Source organism: Lethenteron reissneri, chromosome 35 (genome assembly GCF_015708825.2).
Source record: "Lethenteron reissneri isolate LAM-NWPU_2019-01 chromosome 35, ASM1570882v1, whole genome shotgun sequence".
NCBI classification, from domain to species: Eukaryota; Metazoa; Chordata; class Hyperoartia; order Petromyzontiformes; family Petromyzontidae; genus Lethenteron; species Lethenteron reissneri.
The window spans coordinates 4,069,145-4,094,825 of record NC_083813.1 but is presented as its reverse complement, the minus strand read 5'-3'; the positions used below and the strand labels follow the sequence as shown (position 1 = coordinate 4,094,825).

General features: G+C 45.3%; 1 protein-coding gene across 1 annotated transcript in view; it reads left to right on the top strand.

Moving 5' to 3' along the window:
- Window positions 1-25,681, top strand: part of LOC133350830 (chromodomain-helicase-DNA-binding protein 7-like) — a 164,753-nt gene that overhangs the window by 107,071 nt on the left and 32,001 nt on the right. The window contains 7 exon segments of the mRNA XM_061565600.1: window positions 3,383-3,526; window positions 7,378-7,633; window positions 8,232-8,442; window positions 20,681-20,876; window positions 21,847-22,014; window positions 23,522-23,698; window positions 24,454-24,564. Of these exon segments, the coding sequence (XP_061421584.1) occupies window positions 3,383-3,526; window positions 7,378-7,633; window positions 8,232-8,442; window positions 20,681-20,876; window positions 21,847-22,014; window positions 23,522-23,698; window positions 24,454-24,564 (1,263 nt within the window).

The window sequence follows — 25,681 nt, the reverse complement described above, 5'->3', positions numbered from 1 at the left end:
TGTTTTATCCATGACCATGTCCAGCGTCAAAGGTCATATGTTGGTGTCTGCACCCACAGAATTATTCTAAGTCATTATATTAACAATTCAATTAACAATTCAATATGGGCATGGGAACCTTCGTGCAGATAGTGCATGAAGTGCTTGCCCTGGCCACATACCTCTCCCATAGGATCCTCTACGCACGATTCACTTCTCTGCACTTGGGTTATTGTGCAGGGAAAAGCTCAACCATCAGAGTAGTTTTGATTCCAAGTGAATTTAAAAAAAAAACACATTCGTCAATAACACTGCCTTAAAAATAAAAAAATATGATTGGCGATGTTGCGAGCAATGCCCTTGTTCATTATATACAAAGACATCTCCAACACAAATTCTACCGATACAACATGCTCATTTCCATTGGTATTTTTGAATCAATTATGGACTCCCAACAATCTTGTGGGATGAGCACAATTGAACCCCCCTGGGGGAATAATGGACTATTTCAGTGCTCGGTCAGGGTTTGAACTCTGAAACTTTTGATTGTGAGTCGGGCAATCGGCCACAATGCTACCTGCCAGATTAAATTGAAAGTATGAATATGTTTAGCAAGACATTTTTTTAAAAGTACAATTCTTGAATTTTTTTTCCAATTTGCAGATAATTTCCGTGAAGTTAAACTGTTTGGCTTCTTCTTGCTAACAAAAGTGAAGTCACCCGATTCCACATCACTACACACTTGGCGTGAAATATTTGGGCATGATGTCAATGAAGTGACATCACTTCCTGTGAAGTAATTTCTTCTATTGATCCAAACTTTTTTAATTGGCTGGATTTTTGTATATTCTGTATGAATCTGAAAATGGGGAATATTGTTCACTGCTAAACTCATTCCTGGAATGGAAGTAAACAGCTCATGGCAGATATGACTGCATTCAGTGCTCACAACTTCAAGTGGCTTCTATATTGTATGTTAACATGTCTATACAGGATCAGACGATCAGGCTCGGCAATATCTGTTCATTTCCTTAAGATGGTTAGCCACCTTGTAAGCGCCCGCAGACAGCTGCGGGGTGATGCCCTTGCGAAATGCCGCAACTCATTACCATGACGCGGCAAGGGGATTTCACCGGCGTCCCCAGATGCTGGTCGCGGCACAAACCGACAACACCAGAAACTTGTTTACTCGAGCGTGGCCGTGACACTTCCTCGTGGTAACAAGAACGCCAGGGCTGCTGGTTAGCACCTTCCGGTGAGCAAGAGGGGCTGAGCCTTTACACGGCATCGTCGCATGGTATAGATGTTATGCACCACGTTTGACTTGGAAATATCAATAGGCTCCATTGGCTGGAACCCAGTGTTTGTGACCTAAACAGGGGCAGCAGCAAATGCCAGGAATGCATGAGAGAGAGACTCAAAAGATGAAGGTTAGCCCAGCACACAGGGCTCAGACCACCACTACGGGTGGGTTGTTTTTGTTAAAATGTATTCTGAAGGATATTTTTTCAGCATATAAAAATGCATCGATTCTTCAATTAAAATTGATACGCTTGCGATACATGCTTGTAATCGCTTGTGGAGAATCTGTTGTAAACATTTTATGCAAATCATGTACAGATTATTATGTGCTTATGTTAGATGTTGCTAAATGGACCAGACAAATCTGTACAAACAAGACAGTCCATTCGATTCTTGAATTAAATCACCACTCTAAATCATGCCAATCATATTTCCGAGGGATGTGAATTGTTACTCAATATTCTTATCAAGCTGGCCAAATGTGATGGGGAATAGTTGAGTGTCTCCACACTTTCATTTTGTGTACCTACACAGCTAATGATCGAAGATTATTCAGTGTTTCCCTGAAAACACTGAAAATAGTAAATGGTGAATTATAGCTGAATATCATATGAGCTGCTTAATGCACTTCTCATGCTGTTGTGTGGTGCTTATTTTATCATTATTTTTATGTATATAGTACTATGATGTTGAACGCAAACGAACATTTTTCAAGTTCACGTTGTTTCCATATGTCGCCGCTGCCCACCTCTGCCGGTATAAACCCCAGCCAGCATATGTACCGGAGATTCACTTAGCTGCACTAAATCCCAGTGTGTATGGTCTCACTGTAATAAGAGTTAATCTGTGATATGGGGCTTCGATGAAAACGGTGCAGTGCTAAAAGCTCCCATTTCTCTAAATCGCTCAACACAGATAAAGGTGCTGGATAGCCTCGTGGTCGGTGCCACTTTTGCCAGCTTACGGTTGAATTCCCACAACCGCCCTGCTGCAATGTCTTCGGAGGATACCCGGCGTGCCGCAGTCTAACTGAAATTAACTTTGAAAAAGACCATTATATCGTGCTTGACTCGTGCACACTGAGCGTTGTGGGTTGTCATCTCGGTAAAATGTGCACGAGCCCAACCGCTCTGCAGTGTTGTAAACGTGAGGAGCAGTTGGCGAGAGGTCCACAGTGGCTGCTGTACGGAGAGACGGTGGAATCCGTGCTGCTGCCTGCACGCCACCAAGGGAGATGAGCGTGCCCGCCCTCCCCCCCCCTCTGCTCAGATGCTTTGACCTTAACATTGTCAAATGCTCTAACACCATAATCATCACCCAGACATTTCAATGGGCTGCCACCCAATCAGAGTAATGTGCGACCAAAACAACAAATAGTTTGAGTCTCGGGCTGGCTGACACAAGACTGGCGCTTCGCTAATGAGGGAAAAACATGACTTAATTTGATTATTTTCATTATTACTTACCACGAAAATCCTTGCTGGGTCTCCTGACTCTTTTTCAGGAGGGTTCTATCATGTATGTTGGCAGCAGTGATTGCTGTGTGTATCCCGATGATTGCTGTGTATATCTCCATTGAGTAATTTGCGGGTCATTGCTTCAAATTTGGTCCATGACGTCGGCACGCAATGGCCCACTCTTGCCGATGACGTCACGTGATGTTTCACGTCCACTGTGAAGCAGATGGTGAGGATTTGCTGCTTTAAATAAACCCACAATATTAATCAGGGCGGCCGCTGAATTCGAGCAGTGAACCTCTGGAAGTGGCAAACGCGCTACTATGTCGGTCTAGCGCGGTCGAGCAGCAGCTTGACCGTGTCACTGTCCCAGTCATAGTCAGGCACTCGGTCATCGCACTGAGGTCACCGCATTGCTATTGTCTTGACGTATGGGAGAGCTGGTGCAGTCACAGGGATGCTGCTATGGCACGCTTCACGGCAACCCTAAAGGCTACTTCGTCATTATCAAAGCTTGAACCTCGCGTGCGACAGCCTGAGACGCACAGCCTCGGTACACATCTCTAAGGCAAGTAAAGGAATGCTGTGGATGGAAGGGCGCTCGTTGAAGTGCGTTGGTGTCTGTGGCCGCGCGTTGTCGCCAGGAGCACAAGGTGCTGCTCACGGGGACGCCGCTGCAGAACACCGTGGAGGAGCTCTTCAGCCTCCTCAACTTCCTGGAGCCGGCGCGCTTCCCCTCCGAGTCCTCCTTCCTGCAGGAGTTTGGGCAGCTCAAGTCGGAGGAGCAGGTAACGCCACTTCAAGACAGGTTGAGGAATTGGCCGAATGTTCCCAAACACACGCTCCTGCACTGAGTCCTTTGAGACTCGGAGAGAGATATTGTCTTGCAGAACTCGGGGGACAGCTGTTAGACAAGGCACATCAATAGGCAGCTGGGAGCACCTGTTTGTGAGTGTTTGCCACGTGATTTGGGGTTTACAAGTTTAAATCCCATCCTGGCTCATAGGTTATGCAGTGTGATACCGAAATACGAAACTAAATGGGCGCGGATCGTTTGGTGATATCAGATTATTTGCTGAAGGTAATTTCTTAATGAGACACCAAATATCTCGCAAAGTTGTTGGTCAAAAGAGTCTTCTTGCTCCCAGGCAACTAAGATTGATCTAAAAGCTTTAGCAGTTGTTGGTGTGTCCTTATATTGCTGCAGCAGAGTTACACACATAGGCATAAGCAGTTCCAGCAACACTAAATGAATAGGTAATTGGACGTTGGACAAAGTGCAAATATTGCTCGTCGCATCGTAACGGTTGAATGCCGTCATTGGGATTCTGCGTATGACTCACTCGCCAGCTCGGACATCCATTTAATGACAGCCGAGCAATACTAATCGGCAACAGGCAACAGCAGAGAGCACAATGCAACCTAAGCATGCTAATGTCATCCGTCTTTACCCCGGGTGAGCGGATGCTGCTGGGCACGGCTGCTGCTGTGCATTCTGTTGACCTATAGCGGCCACCACGGTGTAGCAACGCTTGACTGATGAGTCAACATTGTTATTTGTTGCCCAAACAATATTCCCATGTGAGTGATGTTGGGTTCAGGATGTGCGTGCCTCAGTGGCCATGCTGGGACTTGTAATAATGGTGCTCTGCATGAGAAGTTATCCGAGCTTGGTGCAGGGAATAGATTGTAGTCATTCATTATCTGGTCGAGTTCGGACTCCCGACGCATTATTTTCCGACTTTGTCACTCGGTACCCTGGCAATGAAGCTTCAACTCCATCAGAATCACAACCAGCGTTGTTAATAACATCAATTTGACAGCAATATCATGTGCATTTAGGCAATATCCAAATTGAATAGATATTTTATTTGAAGGTTGGACACGTGAACCTAAAATATATTCATGGAAGTAACATTAAACATGTCACGTCAAGGACGTTCACAGCGAATATATATTTTTCTAAAAAGTATTTTGTAAACGTGAAGGCGTCAATTTGTCCCCACCCTGAACGGTGAATGTGGAGTCTCGCAACTCCCATGTGGTGCCATGTGTTCTCATTGTAATTGCCAACATAAATCTTTTTGTGCTTCTGCATACTTCTCAGCAAGAGTTTCATGTTCCATGTCAGAGTCCATGTATATCATGGCAGGTAATATGCACTGCGGGGAAACGTTGTGGTTTATTTTAGGCATATTCGCATGTCAAATGTAATTTTCCAAAAGCAACACCCTATTCCTCTCTCTTTCACCTCTTTATTTTGTACTCTGTTGGGTTTTATAGTTATGTCCCTTAAGCTTTATTTCCTTTTGTTAAGCAAACTTATGAGATTAATATATTTTTTTGTCATTTTCCTCTTGAGCACAACTTTTCAGCCGTCTTTATTAAGTGATTAAATAATTTCCTTTGATTGTTATAATTAATTTCATTGGTATGTTATTTTGTTTCATGCTTTTATTTACAAAATCAAATGTCCATCTCTGTTGTCTCTTTGTCTGACTTGCCTTCTGAAAAGTATTTAAATTCCTATCTCAGTGTAGCAGTCGCATTTTTTCTCAACGGTTTTGAATAGCCAATACCATTATGGTAAGCCTTTGTAGATGATAAAAAGGGAATTTCACAAAAGAGCTAAATAAAATAAAATATTTTGATAGAGTAACCCATTAATATATATAATTTTTTTTCGTTATTCTGCATTGGCAGTGGTGCATAAGCTCACTTTATTAATCTATATAAAAGGGACATTAGTGGATATGTGTGTCTGTTTGAAATGTTTAGCATACTTCCCGATATGCAACAAACTTTAAATTTGGCATGTGGGTAGCACAATGCAAAAAGTATAACAATAGACTTTTCTATTGGGGGGGGGGGGGGCGCAATAATGGATATAATTCTAGATTTGAATTTTTCGTGATTGCAAGGCTCCATACTCTTTGGTTTTTTCGGTTAAGTCATGTAGGTAAAAAATATAAAATAAATTAAATTCAATTTTATTTGTTAAATACATTTTTATTTGTTTTCATTTCATGTAATTTTTTTTTACCTACGTGACTTAATCGAAAAAACCAAATAGAATGGATATAATATATTTCACGGCAAGTGAGCGGTGACGTCACATCTGTGATGGACTAAACTATGAATTTCCGTGCGAAGAACGGGTACACCTGCTAGTGTACTATAAAGAAGGGCCATTGCCTGACACATGGCTTTGTGATTTATTTTGGAGCAGTGTTATTAAAGATTGTGTTGCAATTTGTATTTGTGTCATCTAAAGCAGTCAATTATAATCATTTCAGTTATGAGTGATGATAGTGAGGTGGTGTACATAAGTGATAGTAAAGATTGTATTAGTGGTGATGACTGGGTTTGTGGGTGTGATAATGTTTGAACAGTGACGGTACTGGTGTTGGAAATGATGATGTTGGTGACAGTTGTGGTTATTGTTAGGATAATGGGAGGGATAGTGGAGCGGTTAGCGCACTGCACTACGAACCCGGCGACCCGAGTCCAATTCCCACTCTCGGATAACACCAGTGACGATTATCTGAACCAGTCCTGGGCCTCCCCTAGGTTTTCTCAGCCTCAAATGAGTACCTGGTGTGCTAACAGCGCTTGCTCCTTCAGTCTGTGAAGCCTATACGGGGATAATTGACTTTGTCTATTGTTAGGATGCATTAATAGTTGTTGGTGCATTCTGCTCAGATTATGTACAATTACCTTGGTTTATGGAAATTAGATGGGTGACCTTTATACTCACATCAGAGCCCATTGAGTCCTGAGTTTTCACTTTAAAGTTACTTAAGTAGGGATAGTAAAATAGTGAATTAAAATGTTTAACAAAACAATGCAAAACAATAAAAAAAAATGCACAAACTATCTGAAACAGTCCCATAGCCAGTCAATGAATTGCTAGAATTTGGCATCATTATTTGATTGACGAATATAATTTTAAATGTAGTGCCTTCCTTGGCTGCAGGGTTAACTTGAAGCGATGACGTACAAAAGATTAAAATCCCAAAAATGTTTTTTTTCTTGCACGCACAATTTTATCCACTTATCTTTTTAACACGTAGACTTTCGCGACCAATATCATCCATAATAGGCTTTTTTGGGGGGTTAGATCGCGTAAATATATAAATGTGTCGTTATCTTTGCACGTAATTTTATCATGTGGCCGGTGGCTAAGAGGTCAGACCAAGTGAATATGGGTTTCGGACTCCCACAATTAATCTGGATTCTCAAGTGAAATCATCTGATTTTCTTAGCCTGGTCACCCCGGAAGAAAAAAAACGCATTACCTTTATATTTGCCTTCAGAAATTCTGCCTAAATTCTGAGACTCTGAGAATTGAAATATTGGTTTTATTCTTATTCCACAAACACGAAACTCACTGCTGCATCTGAGAGAGGAGGGTGTGTCTCCTGTTTTCTCAATAAAGAAGTGCCACTTGAAGGGTTTTCAGAAGAACGTACGCGGACATCTCTATCTCGGCCATCCTTGAACAAACAGGGTCCCACTGCTCTCTGTAATTTCTGAATGACACCTGACTGCTGATTTGACTCAGAGGATCCAAGCCATTCCAGGGATGGTTTGCGTCGCGTTGTTTTGTAATCGTCCGCCATGCCCGACCTGCGCACAGGTCCAGAAGCTCCAGGCCATTTTGAAGCCCATGATGCTCCGGCGGCTCAAGGAGGATGTTGAGAAGAACCTGGCGCCTAAGCAGGAAACCATCATTGAGGTGGAGCTCACCAACATCCAGAAGAAGTACTACCGTGCCATCTTGGAGCGCAACTTCTCTTTCCTGGCCAAGGGAGTGGGCCAGGCCAACCTGCCCAACCTCATGAACACCATGATGGAGCTGCGCAAGTGCTGCAACCACCCCTACCTCATCAACGGTGAGTGGCAAGGCGGCCCTCCCACCGCGTCACCAGCGATCGGCCATCTTGACTCGGAAGCAGTCGTCTGCATTGTATAGGAAAGGGATTGTGCCCTGAAATGATTTATTTTGGAAATGGTAATTTTTTTTTACAGGGTGATATTATGCTCATAGTGCTCGAATTGCAATTAGAAGTGGGTGAGTTTTAAATGGGCAATCAGGCACCGACTCGGCCTGCCCGCTTCATCACACTTGATAAAAATTGGTATCACTGTGGAAAGCCTACAGTTGTCAAGGACATAATACACTGGCGTTCGCTTTGTGAATGTGGGAGTGTTTACCTCTGGGATAAGGCTGCCAACAGGGATTTTTTTCCCCTGGCCAATGCTCATTTAACGAGGCAGACAATTAGACGTCTAAACACCACGCTTGCTTGATTGAGCAGATCAACAAAAATGAGGAGGAACAGAAGGGGGGTGGATGGTGTGGTTTCGGGGTGTTTCCCATTTCTGCACAGCCCAATGGATCTACTCCCATTCAGTGGCCACCACAAGGGTGTCGGCGGTTTCAAGCTGCTTCTGTCTGCCCACTGTCTGCCCCCCCCTCCCCCAAAACAGGCGCGGAGGAGAAGATCCTGTCGGACTTCCGCGAGGCGCACGGGGCCGACGTGCCAGACTTCTACCTGCAGGCCATGGTGCAGGCGGCCGGCAAGCTGGTGCTCATCGACAAGCTCCTGCCCCGGCTGCGCGAGGGTGGCCACAAGGTTCTCATCTTCTCGCAGATGGTGCGCTGCCTCGACATCCTGGAGGACTACCTGGTGCAGAAGAGGTGAGCCGCGACGGCGAGCCTGGGGCCTGCCGAGGGGCTGCCTTCGAACGATCCGCGTCTGTTCACGGCGGGAGAGTCGACTTGGCCTCCGCTCCCCCCCCCTCCCTCCCTCCCTCCGACGTGTTGTCATTGCGTTACCGGCGCATTGTTCGGCGTGATAGTCTCAACGACATCTCTCTCCGCGTTCTGGGTGCTCGTTTCAAGGAGTCTCGTTCCTGAGCTAGTGGGAGCGAAACATTGGACGTCGCAACTTCAGGAAGAACAATAACAAAAACATCGGAGAGCTGTGTACAACACTACTGGGTTGGCTCAATGCTCATATGGGTACAGGGTGGTGTTCACCTCCATGGGTAGCACTGAACACCGCCTGTTGAGATTGCTTACTGTGTTGAGCCCTATTCTGTGTAGACAACAACCACTGTTAACTTAATCCAGAGTGGTACTCAATTTAGTGACAGCATAGGGGTGATGTGCTGAGTCATTCTCTAACTTTACCATTGTAAGTCAAGCATGCTCAGCACAGTGGCCACGTGGTCAGATACACATTGATTATAGTAGTGGTGCCATGGCCAAGAGTATTTGCACAGAACACGGCACCTGAGTTCAATTCCCAGTGACCGTGAATATCGGCAATATATCGTCAAACAAACCCCTATGACTGACATGGTTTGAGGAGGTGTTCATCCAGCAGTGGATTGGCCACAATCTTAAAAAAAAAAAATCCATAGACCGTCAGCCTTGTCCAATTTAGTTTGACTGTGAATACGTCAGGGCGGGTGATTTATCTCTCAAAATATAGCTGATGATCTGGAGACAGGTTGACTCTTGTGAAACAAGTGGACGTTGAGAAAAGAGGTGATGGTGAGGATAGCTGAATTGTACCAAGTCACCCTCGGTTTCGTCCCCCTACTGTTGATCTGGGGCACTGCCCCTACACGTTGTGTGTCGGGTACGAATGTCATGGCTTTGTTTTGTCCTTTACGACATTCATCATAATTGTGGTTGCTTTATCGCTCAGAGTTTTAGTATATTATTTTTTTGCCACGTCCCTACGTACATTGGAAGCTATTTAACTTGATTTGAAGCTTTCGTCACTGCAGAAATCTCCATACTCTTTGGTTCTTTCGGTAAAGTCACCTACATATATCTGCACAGAATGCCATATTTTGTTAATGTTTGAAAGGGGAATGTCGTGCAGAACATAGTGTTCTAATTAAGAGAGCCTGATATTCCTTCGATTAAGCATAAGCCTTCACATTGTTAGTGCACAAAGTTAATTATTTAACTTTTCAAAATAAATAAATCCGCATATGCGGACACAGAAAATTAAAGGACAAACTCGGTAATGCTTTCCTGTCTGTGAAGCAGTAGGAGGCTGACTTATTGGACTGGACTACTCAGCTTGTGTTAATGTCATCATTTTAATTTTTGCACTGGTTTCCAGAACGGCACGGCATCTTGCGTGATACAGGCCGGAATCTTATTTTTATTTTTATTACACTGTAAATTCCAGGCACAGCAGCTTCATTTCCATTTCTGCGAAGCACCACGTGCCGTTCATCCATTCCAAACTCCTGCTTCTTTATTTTAAATCAACCAGTGTCCCAGATACGCGTTTCATTAACAGAAACTTCGATTTTATTAAATTTTACACGCACGCTTTGGGGGGGGTCAGTGTTACGGTCATTTATTTTTTGCGATGGAATGTTTGACGAGATATTAGTATGCCCCGCACGCATCCGGCGTCTTTGGGGCTTGCATAGCTGTGATGCCAAAATCCGTGAATCCAGTGCCACTTCAGATGCCGTCACGTATATACTCGCACTGCGGCAGGAGATTTTGTCACACCGATTTGAAAGTTGCGGTTTCAAATCCCAGTCAGAGATGAACTCGGTTCCCTCTGGGGTCATCAAATCGCCCTGATTGAACCCGATCTCATTCAAGTTTCGAAGCTCAAAATCACAATCTTTATTTAGACTAGAGGAATCCCATGAGCTTATGAAGATTTTTTTCACAAATATTCCAGTATGTGTGGCTCAGCAAGCTCAGCAGCGTTTTGCCTGGTAAGTACTTGGAAATGAGACAAACCTGGTATTCCCTGGCATTCTAGACTGGGCCTATGAAGTGGTCAGGAGATGACAGTACAGCAGAGGTCGCAAACGGGTTTTCATTCCTTACCCGTACCCGGCCTGGTACGGGTAGCCGGGTATTCGGGTAGGGTACGGGTATCGGGTACCCGATTGCGACCTCTGCAGTACAGCAGTGCAGTTAATCTATCTCTGCAGAGCTTTGAGGGTTATCCCCTCGTATGCATACTCTTTTTCTATAGGTGCTGCGGTTTCCTTCCACATATCACTCATTCATGAAATTGGCAAAACATTGTAATGCACGACCTCCTGAATAAGAATTTTGAAACTCTTTGAAGCATTTCTGGTCAAATAAAGTACGTGCATTCCTCAGTACCACTGTGTGAGAAATCAACTGAGTGTTGTGTTGAGGGACTGTCCTTTGCCATCGTAATGTGGACTTTATCACAGTGGCTTTTCAGACAGGGGGACATTAATTTTTGTATTGGTTTGGGTTAAGGCATCAGATGGCAAAGCAAAGATAATCCTCACACTAACACTAACCCGTAACTTAGACCAAGAGAAATATACGCGCAGTATATTTTTTTCGCCAATTCTCAACTGCACCTAAAGCATGCAATTGGTAAAAAAAATTGTCCGACTGTTACTGGATCGCGGGCATGGATGTGCTCATCTCCCTCCCTCGCCGCCGCCAGCGACACCAGCGGGGGGAGTGCGCCCGTCACGAGACGCCTCGCTGAAGGTCGCAGAAGCCCTCTGCCCACCTCCCCCCTGCCACCATGGCTCTGGCTAAATGCCCCCCACATGTGAGAAGGGCCACCCAGATTCCGCCACCGCCACTGCCCCAACGCTCAGCAGGGGTGTTGACGACACGTCAGCGAGGCCTTGCCAGAGCCTGAAAGAGTCGATTAGTTATTGGACATATGTGACAAAGAGCTTTATAGCTCATCAGATTCTTCCAGTATAAATATTCTGATTCAGAATCACACTTATTCTGAGTGGGGGGGGGGGGCATTGCCAATTATAAGAAGAGGCCTTTTTGTGTAATGAGTGTTTCTTTTTTCTCCCCTTATGTAATGTTGCTCAACGTATATTCTCGCAAGCAGGCATGAGGGCACTCCGAGGGTACAACTGGTAAAAGCTTACCCTCTCGCACGCGTGGGTTTTCTCCAGGTGCTCCAATTTCCTCCCACATGTATAACCAATCATTCATTGGCTGAAAACATCTTAAAATAAAAACCTAATGCAAGATCCTCCCTCTGATGACTGGATAGATAGATAGATAAATGAGTACATTATTATGGGTAAGCTTGCAAATTACATTTCTTGTCAGGGATTGATTCATCCCATCATCTTCCTTGAAGTTGGTGAAAACGACTACCACTTTATAGGAAGTCAACATTGGTCACCCCTTGAAATACTGGCCCTTGTTTCTGGTAATTGGGAAGGTGTATTTTCCACCATTTAGTGAGGGTCGTCAACAGAGGTGAGCGATGCCTTGCGCTTGTTTGAACAAGGAGACATTTTGCATTTTCACCTTAATAATGTCCAAAAAAGTCATACGAGATTTTTGCCGCAAATTTGAAAATGGCTGTTGAGCTGAATAGCGCCTGTTCGTCGCTGCGGAAAGAGAAGGGGTTAACCTCCTCATCCTCCCTTGTGGCTTTTGGCAGTAGCATGGCTTTGGCACACACGGCTGGAGGGGGAAAAAACCATGAAGCCGTTTTTTTTTCTTGTGGTTTGGCACTGGGCTTCTCCAGGCTATGTGCGATGCAACTGTACTTACGTGTGCGAGCGAGCGTGCGTGTGTCTCTGCACGTCTGTGTGTATGCATGTGTGTGTGTCTGGTGGGAAGCGGTGGTGTCGCGGCTAGCGCGCTGCACGAAGAACCCTGGCAAACAGAGTTCCATTCCCGCTCACGGCCTACACCAGTGATGATTATCTGAACCAATCCTGGGCATGCCCTACGTCGACTCGGCCTCAAATGAGTACGTGGTGTGATGTGTGAACATCGCCACGAGGAAGACAAAGGTGGCCTGACATGGTGTTGACCATCCACTCCCTCGTGTACCGTGCCGGCCTTCATTGGTGCTCGCTAACAGTACTTGCCCCAACAGTCTGTAAAGGCTATACAGGGGACCTTTGTCTTTGTGCATCTGGGAGGGGAGTGGTAGTGTAGCCGGTAGCACGCTGCGCTACGAACCCGGCAACCCGAATTCGATTCCCGCTCATAGCCAACACCAGTTATGATTATCTGAACCAATCCTGGGCCTCCCCTAGGTCGACTCTGCTTTAAATGAGTACCTAGGGTGATGTGTAAAAAACTTCACTATGAGGGAGACAAAGGTGGCCGGTCATGGTGCTGGCCACCCACCCCCTCGTTTGCCGTGCTGGCCTTCATAGGTGCTCAGGAAGAGCACTTGTCCCAACATTATGTCAAGGCTATAGGGGGGATCTCTGTCTTCGTGCGTCTGGGTGCATGCTTGCGGGTATCTGCATGCATGTGTGCACGTGTCCGTATGTGCGTACGTACGTGCCTGTCTGTGTACCAAAGCACATCTGTCCGCCTGTGTGTTCGCATGCTTGTCTCTGTGTGTAAATGCCTGCCTGTAAACTGCGTGCACGTAGCTGTTGTGTAAATTGACGCGCACACGCATACCTGCATACGACATCGGAGGATGTGTACTCTTTGGAAGGCGTGTCTCGCAAGCAGCCAGAATATTCCCTGCTCTTGGTCACTCTGAACTAGGTGACCATTCCCCACACACTGGAATTGCAGTATTCGTACGCTTTCAGATGTGCTTCTGCGGCTACCTGGAGCGCTCTTCCTTCCGATATTAGGAAGCCACTGGAGCTATGCATATTATTTGGTTCTTTCGGTAAAGTCACGTTGATAGAAAAAGAATAATAAAAAAAGAAAGTGAATACAAATAATAAAAATTAAATAAAAAACAAAAAAGCACTAATGTAGACTGGAGCCTGGTTCTTAATCGGAGCGAGTGTACTGGCAATCTATAATGTAGACTAGCTATGGTTATTAAGTTTGGTGAGTGTACTGGCAGTCTATAATGTAGACTGTAGCCTGGTTATTAAGTTTGGTGCGCGTATTTTCAGCCTGTAATGTAGACTGTAGCAATGGTTATTAAACTGAGTGAGCGCACTGTGTTTCTCCCTTGTTATGGGACTTTTTGGATGAACGTTGAGATTTATAAGGGCACGGGGTGACCAATAAGGTCTGAATTGGTCTGTAATAAGGTAGGCACTGATAAGGGGTTGACAGGGTATGCAGATACGACTGACTTGAGTCTATTGTATTTCGCGTGTGTAGCCATATATGCCTACATATTTTTTTGGTTGGACAATTGTTGTGAACTGGTTGGATCAACATTTTACCCTGACATATAGGTGGGGGGGGGGGGGGGGGGTCATTCTATAACGTTTTGATTCGGGCCTTCTGAAAGGCTCTTATAATTGAGTTGACGGACAAACGGAACGCTGGGCTTTTAGAATAGATGGGAAAGTTTCTTCAATCCTACCACTTCCACCCAGCAGCATAATGGGCACAAAACAGTCGTGGTGGGATAAAGTATGGGTACTTGCGCCTCTTTGAAGACATCTGGCCGGTGTAGAAGAGTAGGCCAAAATTACCCTCTGCAGAGCTTCTGTAGAGCTCGCTCAAGTCTACCAGCAGTGCTGTGCCCCAGCAATTGCAGTGCTACAGCTGAACTTTTTTTATTGTTCCTCAAGTCCACGAGTTTGCACTCGTAGGACGGCGATTAATTTTATCAACATTTTATATTTAATGCAAGCCTTGCAAAGACCAACAGTACGTAGAACGCTACAAGATGGTCTGGTTGAAGGCAAGCTCTATTCAGTCACCATCTCCCCTGGCCCAGAACGTCTTGCAGGAAGTTATTAAGCCAGCATGTCGTCCTTGGCAAAGGACGTCCCGTCTTCTCGCTCACGGATGTGAAAAATCCCACGACGCCCGTCGCAAGAGTAGGCCATTGTGCATTGTTGGCGTTGGCCAAATCCACAAACCTTACGCATCGCCAATAGAATTTCTCACCAGAACACGAGAGGACCTCTTGAAAACGATGTGGGTTATGACTTAATGAAATGACAAGTTTGGAAACGGGCATTATAACTTATGATTAAAGATAATGGTGCAGGCCAGCAGTTGCTTGCTCACACACTGACTAGTGGAAGGGCCTCGACTAGAGGAAATCTTAGTGAGCTGCTTTACAGAATGCTCGGCCTACTTTTCCAAGCTGGCCAGATGCCTTGAAAGAGGAGCAGCCACACATTACCCCAACCAAACGCGAAATGCCGATCAGCTAACTGTGATGTACCCGTGTAAATCGCTGGGTGGAGACGGGGCGGGGGGGATTTAAGAAACATTTCCTTTACTTTAACTGCATCATTGGGAGAGCAAACTGGCAATCTTTCCGGATCGCGTGTAAACCGATAATACTAATCCCAATTTACCCACTACGATCTCATGTCTGGATATTGCCTCGCTTAATAGGTTTTCCAACTGGGAGGGATACAGACGGACCTTGACAAATATCAACTCGTGCTTAGGGGGTGGTGAGGGCAGTAATGACCCCAAAAATACCAAGTGGCCAGCTCGAGGCCACTGGTTGTTCTGCCCTCTCCTAGTCATCTCACGGGGCTAGAAGGTTGGGACTCTCACGGCAAATGAACGTTCACGCTTATACACGAAGGGCACAATAACCGGACAACATATAAAGACACATGCATTTTACCTAATTCAACTGTGCCCATTAATTTGTATCATCAATTCCAGTTGTGTTGGGAAGAACTTAATTGGGTTTCCTCGTCACGAGAAAATGTTTCTTTCATGCCCTCGACAATTGCGTTTTGCTGCATGTCAGTCAAGCAAATGATATGCACACTGTAGGGTGAGACTGATTAAGGGGAAATCCAAGTTCACATGTTGGTCATTAGTGATCAGTTAGAAACCATCAACCTCAACACGTAGAGACCAGATTTAATCGCATGTGGCTGGCTGCATTCATATCCACGATGACAGAAATGTTGGCCTGGTGCTCAAATGGGGACGTAACCCTAGAAAAAAGAGAGCGGCACCCATCCCCAGTGTTTTAACCCCGAGATATATCTGCGGTGCTCGAATCTGTGGTGCGACACGATCAGTACGAGCCCCAAGAGCGACCGAGCCACCACCTCTCTTAATCCAGACTTTTGAGTAGGTCGGCACGAGTGCACGCCGGAGTGGGTGAGAGCGTTTGCGCACGACGCAGATGCATCGCGATGGCGGGAGGTCTCACTCTTGGCGGCTCGTGTCGCAGGCAGTTGTTTTGACGGAGGCTCCAGTAATAACAGCTGGCAGCGCCTGGCACGCATGAGTGGCACGGCTGAGGCCAGCGGAAATCTGCGGAAGCCACGTTAGCAGCCATCGCTGCAAGCTCTGTCCTTGTCCAACGGAACTGCGAATTATCAACGCCGAGAACCCGAGCTCTGCTTTGTTTCACTGGTCCCGTTTCAGTTGTCTCTGCCGTTTGTTTAAGAAGATTCAATTTTGGATTCCATTTTTCAGAGTTCAAGAGCTGCCATGGTTATTGGCGTAAATGCCAGTTAATTTTCAGATGCAATGCTGTTCATGAGATGCCATAATTACCACAAAATGGCAGCAGTGACAGACAAGCATTTTTTTAATTTTGTGGCCAGACAATGATGGGCTTTTGCAGTCTGGCTAGTTCAAGGGTATCATTGTATTTTTCATCAGCAGTCAACGCTCTAATATGTTAATTTCTACTTCATATATACAGAATTTTGTACGATTAGATGTATGTTTATTATTGATTTCAAGACTGCCGGGGTAATTTGAATGCAGTGTATTTGAGTTTGCATGTGGTAGAGTGCATTGGTATCCACACTCTACTATGATCACAGTGCCTCGAGTTAGACTCACGCCCGTGATACTCAAGACGAAGGACACGGAGAAAAATCCACGCGACCACGGGGAGAACATGCAAACTCCAAATATACAGGCGTCAAGGTCGGGATCGAACCCACAACCTCCTATATCTCTGGCGAGGTAGTTAACATCTCGCCAACCGCGGCGCTCACAACGAGCTTTAGTCCCAGGTGTCTCAAATGCCAAGGTGAGGGTTTTTGGCTCTTCGCGCATGCTTGTGCATGTACGCATGCGTGCCTACGGGAGGCGTGTTCTGAGAGGGCCCTACACTCTTCACGGTGCTGCTTGGAAGACATCCAGCTTAGCGCGGTGATTGGAATCTTCCCATCAGCCGAAGCCGAGAGCTGTCATCTCATTGGCCCGTGAACAGCTTTGCGAGGGTTAACCCGTACAGCTTAGGGGATGTGGTGCCACTTTATGCCATGACACTTCATTTCAGGACACCGACTTCAGAGCAGTGCACAGACGCAGCTGTGACACTCAACATCAGAATCAACATCTTTATTTAGAATGCAGGAGGAGAAATCCAATGAGCTATGAAGTTCTTTTTCACAAATGTCCAGAACGACTCGTGGTGTCTGTCCAATGTACACCCTTCACATGTACTTACCTTGTGGTTCATAGTGAGTTACGTTTGTCAGTGGTGCAATATATTTGAGTATTCCTGTTAATGTGCCCGTATTATATATTTTTATCCAACCCGAAACTCATGTTGAGCTTTTACTTTGGGTTCCATACTCCTCTCTAGGGCCAATAGTAGAGTTGGTGGATCAGACAGTGATGAAGCAGACGAGTAAGATGCCTGTAAGAAGGCAGTACAACATGAAGGTACAAGACTTGTATCTGTGGCATGTGGGAATATATTCCCCTTTTACATGCTCAGATTCAACAGAGCTCATATCCATAGCTCCATCTATTTCTTTGCAGGAATCGTATAAAAGGGAATTGATTGAAGTTCCAGTTATCATACGTTTCCAAATTCCATTAAGTATATTTATTTTTATCGTTACAATTGTTTGCAAAAGTTGCTGGCTCTTGGGTTAATATTCCCACAAAAGCAATTGCAGTTCAGGCAGGAAAGTAATTGGTGTCATTAAACACGTGTCACTGACCTTGCAGAGTAATTGACCCAGAGCATGGCTGTTTGTGACATAAAACGCGCACATGCTTCAGTACGGAATGCATGATGATTGCGGGCAAAGGTTGCACTTTAATCCTGAGCCTTGCTGTTCCCAATTCTGGGTTGACCAGTTATTTTTTTTTTATCAACGCCATTGTCATAGCTACACATGGAGCGATGCATCGTGTATCAAACTCTCAATAGAAGAGCTGAAATGCAGAGTGTTGGAGATATAAAATGCAGATTGACTCTCAATTTAAGAGCTGAAATGCAGAGTGACTCAATAGAAGAGCTGAAATTTAGTGTTGCAGGTACAAGATGCAGAACAACTCTCAATAGGAGTCGAAATGCAGAGGATTGCAGATACCAGATCCAGAGCGCTGTAGTGAGTACAATTGGTTTTCTCCTCGCAGTGTGTTGATTTGCCACCACCCGGGACTGGTTTAATTGGCATCCTGAAATAAAGACCACGTCCTGTGCCGCTCTCTGAGACACCTGCATCATGCATGGCATACACCTGAGTGAATTCGTTTAAAATTATATAATATATATATGGCTGTATGGATGAAGAGAGGTTAGAGGCATGAATTTTACCCGGTACTACTGAGATCGTGATTTCAAATCTAGGTTCCAGCCACGCTTGATTTAACTCTTTACCATGCAGGCTTTCATGGCCAATATCCATAATAAAGGTTTTTGTAGGTTAGATTGTGTAAAAATAACTGAATAACCCAAGAAATAAAAGGTTCAGCGTATTCTCAGATTAGCATGATCCATTCTAACTCATATCTGTGGACCTGATAGGTCTACAGATATGTAAAATTTACTCCCACTATTTAAGACCAAAACAGGAGGACTTTTTACAATTCTGGATATCGTCTGATGAAGCTGATTGTTGTAATCACAAGCAAAATGTTGTAATCAGATTGTAAATGTTGTGGGTTTACTCTCCAACACACCGGTGTGCTGAAGTAGTAACTAAGTGGCAAGTTCTGTTTACGTGACGAACCTTACTAATTGGCTGTGTCGTGTGGCGGCGGGTTTAACGACACATTTATATTTACGAAGTCTAACCCTAAAAAACCTTTATGGGTGATTTAACTGATTTTTTTAATGTGGAGCCAGTTGATGATCTCGTCTTGGTCACAAATAAATGCACAATTGTTGAGAGAGCAAAACAATCACTTAAAATCTGAGTATCTGCTTTTAGGAATGTTAGTTTGAGTTCTGATTGACAAAACACATAAAATACGTGCCCTTAGTATGGGAAATCGAAGCCCATTCAACTCACTTCAGAATTGCGGACAGAGGAAAAGTAGATGTGTTGAAGGAGATGAGCAAATACGCTGCACAGAGATGTAGGGGCGAGGGGAGCAGAGGGAGAAGCAGACATGGCACTGTCGTTGCGGAGTGAGAAAAGAAGGGAGATGTTTCGAGTAACATAAGAAGTGGAGAGCTATTTTACATTGTGATTATTGAGTACGATACTTTACATGACGATATATTGAGAGCGAGATGAACGCAGCACGAGAGATGTACTACTGAGTGAGCGATACGCCTGGAAGGGAAAGATATATTCGGCTTCGAAGAGACGGTGCAAATAATATAACCATAGCAGGAGAAGACGAGAACATTCAATGTTCACTTTTATGGCAGGAAAAAGCCTTTCGCTTAGGTTTTCCTGGATAAAACATAAATTGTTGTGGTCTCCTGAACAGCGTTAGCTCGACGTTTCGTGTATGGGGGGGGGGGGGGGGGTGGTAATTGAACCCTCAGTGTTCGAGGAATCTTAGCGAGAAGGGAGCTCCCTTGCATTTCTTCGAAAACCTACACAACATTAATATAAGTGCCAGAAACATTGACTGGGAGCTTCTTCGTCGTCCCAGCAGTGTCCTGTGGACAGCGGCGCTGGGCTAAATGAGGCACCTTGTTTCCAAAGAGAGACAAAATGAAAGCGCTGTCATAAATCTGCTTCACTTGACGCATAAAACATCCCCTCCTGCTTTTGTTTTATTATTTTAAAAAGAGCCTTATTGTATTCTAGATTTGAAGCTTTCGTGACTGCAATGATTCATATCCTTAGGTTTTTTCGGTAAAGTCACGTAGGTAAAAAACATTAAAAAGTAAAATAAAATAAAACGTCGTGATTTTTATTTTATTTTACTTTTTAATGTTTTTTACCTACGTGACTACCGAAAAAACTTTGCACCTTCTTTTACGAATGGCAAGAAAATGACCAGGCGTCCAAACGGTACGCAGCAGCGTGCATTATCGTCATCCCCAATGTTACATTCTGCTTAATATGCTTGCTCCACAGTATCATCACTGTAAATGCAACTTGCGTCGTTGGGTCGGATGAGCGCGACGAACAGTTAGTTCCGTCGGGGATCTGAGCAAGTTTGGGGTTATGGTTGCATTTTTATGCAATCAATTATTATTTGATTAAGGCTATCAGGGTCATGTGATGGGACAAATAATCTCACAGAGCAATGCATCCCCATGTGTTAGAGAACTGAAGGAACTGCTGTGAACATCCCTCATCAAGAGACTGTCCACATACAGGAGGTGCACTTTGCCACTCGCAATGCTACTGACAAATGTTTGTCACATGTGGCAGTCAAACCGATGGGTTTTTTTTGCTTCCAGAGCTGGATTTAACCAAATAAGGTGAAATACCTCTGAGCACATAAGCCGGAATGTACCTGATATCATAAAATCTCACAAGTAAAGCAGAATTGAGCATATATTGTGCTTGATTGTGTGACCACCACGCACAAACAGGTTGTCATGGGGCTCCTGGGCTGCTTGGGGAGGAGCAGAGAGAGGACAGTGCAGTATATTATTGTGTTGAACTCTACCATGCTATCACATTTGTGCTCCCTCCTCCTTACTCACCTGCTCTGACCAGCATCGTCAACTAATCCACGCGACCCATGCGGCACGGGGAAGCCCGTCATCCAGCAGTGGATTAACTAAACGGACTGTAAACGTACAAGTGTAAGGTGAGAGCCCAGATTTTAATGCGAGACCCTTGATCGTTGTCGCTGCTGCGCTTCTCCACGCCCGCAGGTACCCATACGAGCGAATCGACGGGCGCGTGCGTGGGAACATGCGTCAGGTGGCCATCGACCGTTTCTGTAAGCCGGACTCGGACCGCTTCGTCTTCCTGCTTTGCACGCGAGCCGGCGGGCTCGGCATCAACCTCACGGCCGCCGACACCTGCATCATCTTCGACTCGGACTGGAACCCCCAGAACGACCTGCAGGTGAGGCACCGGGAGGCATGGGGGGCAAGATAGAGAATTGGGGGTGGAAGGGATTTAGCCCTGTTGTTGTTCACTCTCATCCCATCACCGTGTGGTCGATGTTAGCCGCGGTGGTGAGATTTTACTTACCTCGCTTGGTATACAAGAGGTCGTGAGTTTAATCCCGACCCTGACGCTTGCTTTATATGGTTCTGGGTTAAGAGGAAGAGTCGGTAGTTTTGGTTTTCACTGGCCACTATAAATGTCAGAATAAATTCATGCCTTCCTTATAAAACGTGTGCCTCATTATCTCTTTGCGAGTAAAATCTCTTACACCAGTATTGCCGGGATTCCTGTGGGTATTAGCAGCAGGGTGCCCAGTGGAATCAGTTTCAAAAGGAAACACTTTGCTAAATCTTAAGAGATGTGGAAACTGAACAAATTTTACATAATATAGGTTTTTTGGGTGAGATCACATTCTAACCCAAAAAACCTCTGGATAATATTGGTCGCGAAAGCCTACGTGTTAAACTGAACTAATATTACCTCTGACAAATCGTCTCGTGTGAATATTAATCTCCAGCATTGCCCCCCGTAGATTGATGGAATAAATGTAACGATATTTTGGTCCTCACCCGTACCGACGTAATGCATAGCATCTTGCCAATAGTGTTGTGGTTTGAGTACTCGACGCACAATCACAAGGTTGTGAGTTGATTCAGTCATCATTCTTTGTTGCGTTTGTAGAATCAACACTACCCCATGCTAAGCCAACAGGTCTTGCTGTGACTGCACATTCCCATACGCTCGTCATGGGAATGTGAAATCCCCGCTGTTGACCGCCAGTCTATGGCAGCTCAACGCTGCCATCGACCCATTTTCGCAAGGGAACAACTGACTGCCAACCCCGAGCATTTACTTGCGTACGTGCATTATAAACAGCCTCTGCTATGTGTGTGGTTTATCTGTTTGTCCTGCACGTCCGCCTCAGGCCCAGGCTCGGTGCCACCGCATCGGGCAGAGCAAGGCGGTCAAGGTGTACCGGCTGATCACGCGCAACTCGTACGAGCGCGAGATGTTCGACAAGGCGAGCCTCAAGCTGGGCCTCGACCGTGCCGTCCTGCAATCCATGAGCGGCCGGGAGAACACCACCAACGGGGTGAGCGCTTGCCGACGATGCCTAACTTGTACAGTGCTCGTCTTTGGGTGCCTGTCCCTTGCCAGCAGTCATGATATTCTATTTCACACAGCGCCTTTTACGCCAGGGCATCTCAGGACACTTTACATCACACCTCATCTCAAACATTTGAAAGGGCACTCCCAGTGGCAGCTATCTCTGTGGGCACAAGATGACTCAGCACCTGGCCTGCCAAATGGGCATTCGTCTGCTGAGTATGGGGCGATGATTGCTGTGTGTAATTCCAATTGAGTAATTTCCAGGTCATTGTTCGAATTTGTAAATGTTTACCCTGATGATGGCACACATTGGCCTGCTGTTTTCGAATACCATCAGGCAATCTATATTGTCAGTTGTGATGTAGATGTCGCACCAGGTTACGGTTATTACACTCGCAGTAATAACCAGGGTGGCTGCCGGGCTCGGACTGCAAACCTCTGCAACAAGTGGCGAATGTCCCACCACTATGTCATGTCGCTACCCCCGAAACTGCTGTGTCAGTTGTCGGTGTCGGTGCCCACATTGGTGTCGAAACACGCTTGTGTTGCGATCGAAACGTCGAGTTTTTTGTTATTTTTTGTTTTTTTCTTTGAACCTATCTACGTGACTTTACCGAAAGACCCAAAGAATATGAATTCCTGCAGTCACGAAAGCTTCAAGTCAAGATTTAGTGCAAATGATTTAGTACTGAGTCTCAAGACGTTTTTTTGACGGCCGTGCTTTGGCACGTTTTGTAATTTTCTATTAAGGAGAATTTAAATGGGGGAAAAAAACATACTTTTTTTCTTATAGTGAGTACCTGGGTTGTGTGACTCAGGCTGTCATGCATCAATTTGTAACCTAATTTAATAACAATAAAATATAATCACAGGCAGGAATCTTCTTGTGACATTTAGAGATTTGTAGGAAAGTCTGACAATGGTGTCACAGTGACATGCCCTAGCGTGCATTTGACTCTGACTTTAATCACTTTTTTTTTGCAGAGTCATTGATGACCAACCGGATACTATCAGATCTTGCTACACTGGCTTAGTGCTCAATTTCCCTAGCTACCCGGCCACCTCTAAAGTAGCCCCACTAAGTATGTATGTTGAACTTCTTTCGCACCGTACGTAGCCAACCGTGCCAATCGGAGATGCGGAGGAAGGACAACAAACTAAGCACAAAAGGCAGTTCTAAATAAATGTGCTTTCAATCGAGATGTAAAATCACATAGCTCCAGTGGCTTTCTAATATCGTAAGGAAGAGCTTTCCAGATGGCCGCAGGAGCGCATCTGAATCGTGTGATGTGATGACCATCTTTGTTTCGATGGCCAGCCAAAAGCCGCTGCGAGCATGACCAGAGGTAGCGTGATGGTTTATGCTCCTTGATGAGATCGGCAAGGTATTGTTGTTCATTTGTGGCAAGCACTTTGTGTGCAATGAGTGGGACCTAGTAATATTCTGACCCGTGGAGATTTTGACGGTGGTATGTGGCTCTGACGTGAAGCAGCAGATGTCTAAGAAGGAGATCGAGGACCTGCTGAGGAAGGGCGCGTACGGAGCCATCATGGATGAGGAGGACGAGGGCTCTAAGTTCTGTGAGGAGGACATCGACCAGATCCTGCAGCGCCGCACACACACCATTACCATCGAGTCGGAGGGCAAGGGCTCCACCTTCGCCAAGGTGACGCCTACCCACCATCATCCTTGTCCACCTCTATCATCACTGTCATAGTTAGCATTAGCATCATCATTATCATAATCATCTTTGCCAATATCAGACTTTGTATGTTGCACAGTTGTCAAGGTGCGGCAACCTTCACCCCAACCCCACACCTCACCCCAGCTTAGTTGTATGCTATGAACCATTGACATGCGTTGAAAGAGAAATCTACACTTGAGTGTAAATATCTTCTAATTAACCATAAAACAAATTGCTTCAAGACAGTGAAGGTGGTCATATATATTTTTCTAATATTTAACATAATTTAAGGAGCACCGGTAAATACACAATTCCAATACATGTAAGACAAAATATAAAATAGTTAATTCCTTAGGTGCTGTCTGTAAAACGTAATGAAGAATTTTGCATTCAGCTTGGTGTTAAAGGCAGGCAAGGAGTCCACTTTTTATATTTCCAAAGGAGAGATTTCTTCCACAAATAGAGTAGCGAACAAAGAAAGTCCACTTTCCCTATTTTAAGTGCATACCCATAAGACATAGAATAGTTAAATAGCTGCTTACCTACCACAGACTCTACTGTTGAACGTAAGGGTGAGTAGTGGAGGACAGACAATGTTCGGCATTACGACAATAAAACGCCTGTTAATGAGTCAACAGCTGTCGCTTAATGAGGGCCTGCGCCTGCGGTCACGGGGGGATTGAGCCGTTGGTCGAGTTACGGCGTCTCACCGACCTCGTCGCGTGTGCTCGATGCAGGCGAGCTTCGTCGCGTCGGGAAACCGGACGGACATCTCGCTGGACGACCCCAACTTCTGGCAGAAGTGGGCCAAGAAGGCGGAGATTGACCTGGAGTCCATGCACGGGAAGGTGAGCATGGCCAGTGTGCCACCGGGCATGGCGTGGCACTGCGTGGCACTGCGTGAGAGCCGAGCGGTGGCGCAGCGGTTAGCGCGCACTGCGCTACGAACCCGGCGACCCGAGTTCAATTCCTGATCACGGCCCACACCGGTAATGATTATCGGAACCGATTCTGGGCCTCCCCTCAAATGAGTACCTGATGCGCTCACAGCACATACTCCTCCAGTCTGTGAAGCCGATATGGCGATTTTTGTCTTTGTCTATCATGGTTGATGGTGCATTCTGTTCAGAGTATTTTCCAATTGCCTAGGTTCATGGAATTTAGATGGATGACCTTTATACCCACGTCAGAGCAAGATGTTAACTTCCTCTCTTGTTATACAGGAAGTCGTGAGTTCGATCCTGACCCTGTCACCTATATATTTGGAGTTAGAATGTTCTACCCGTGGTTGCGTGGATTTTTCTCCGGGTCCTACGGTTTTTCTCTCCACATTTAAAAACATGCAGTTCAGGTATTTGGCGACTATAAATTTCCACTTGAAAAGCCACTTGTTGAGCGATCGTTTGTGACCAGGTTGCTTTTGAAAAAGAGTTATATAGTTCAGTGGGCCTTACCTGGTAAAATAAAACAAGTAAACCCGTAAAAACAAAGTTTTTCACTATAAATCCTTTATATGCGTGGCGGCTAGAGTCTTCTCGTCCTCTGGCTTGAGATGGCTGCCACCTATGGGTCAGATGATTGTCTGCCACCATTAAGCAATTGGTAATTAAATATTTAATTTGTTTTCCCTAAACAGTGTAAAATTTTGGAATTTTTTTTCACGAAAATTATTTGTCACACACAACGAGTCTGTGTGGAAAATGTCAGCTCGATTGGATCACGGGAAGTGGGTTAAAAAACGAGCGAAAGATTTGCACGGTCCTAAGCAAGCAAGCGAACTTAATATAAAGGATTAAAAAATATATTCGCCTGTGGAGGACGCGGGGATCAATCCCGCGACCTTTGGGATGGGAAGCGAGGGCGCTACCAACTGCGCTACTCCGCCACGGCCTGTGGAGGGGTTACGCTCTGGGCTCTTACACTGTGACGTTCAGCCAAAGCCATGAATGAGTTCTATTTGAATAT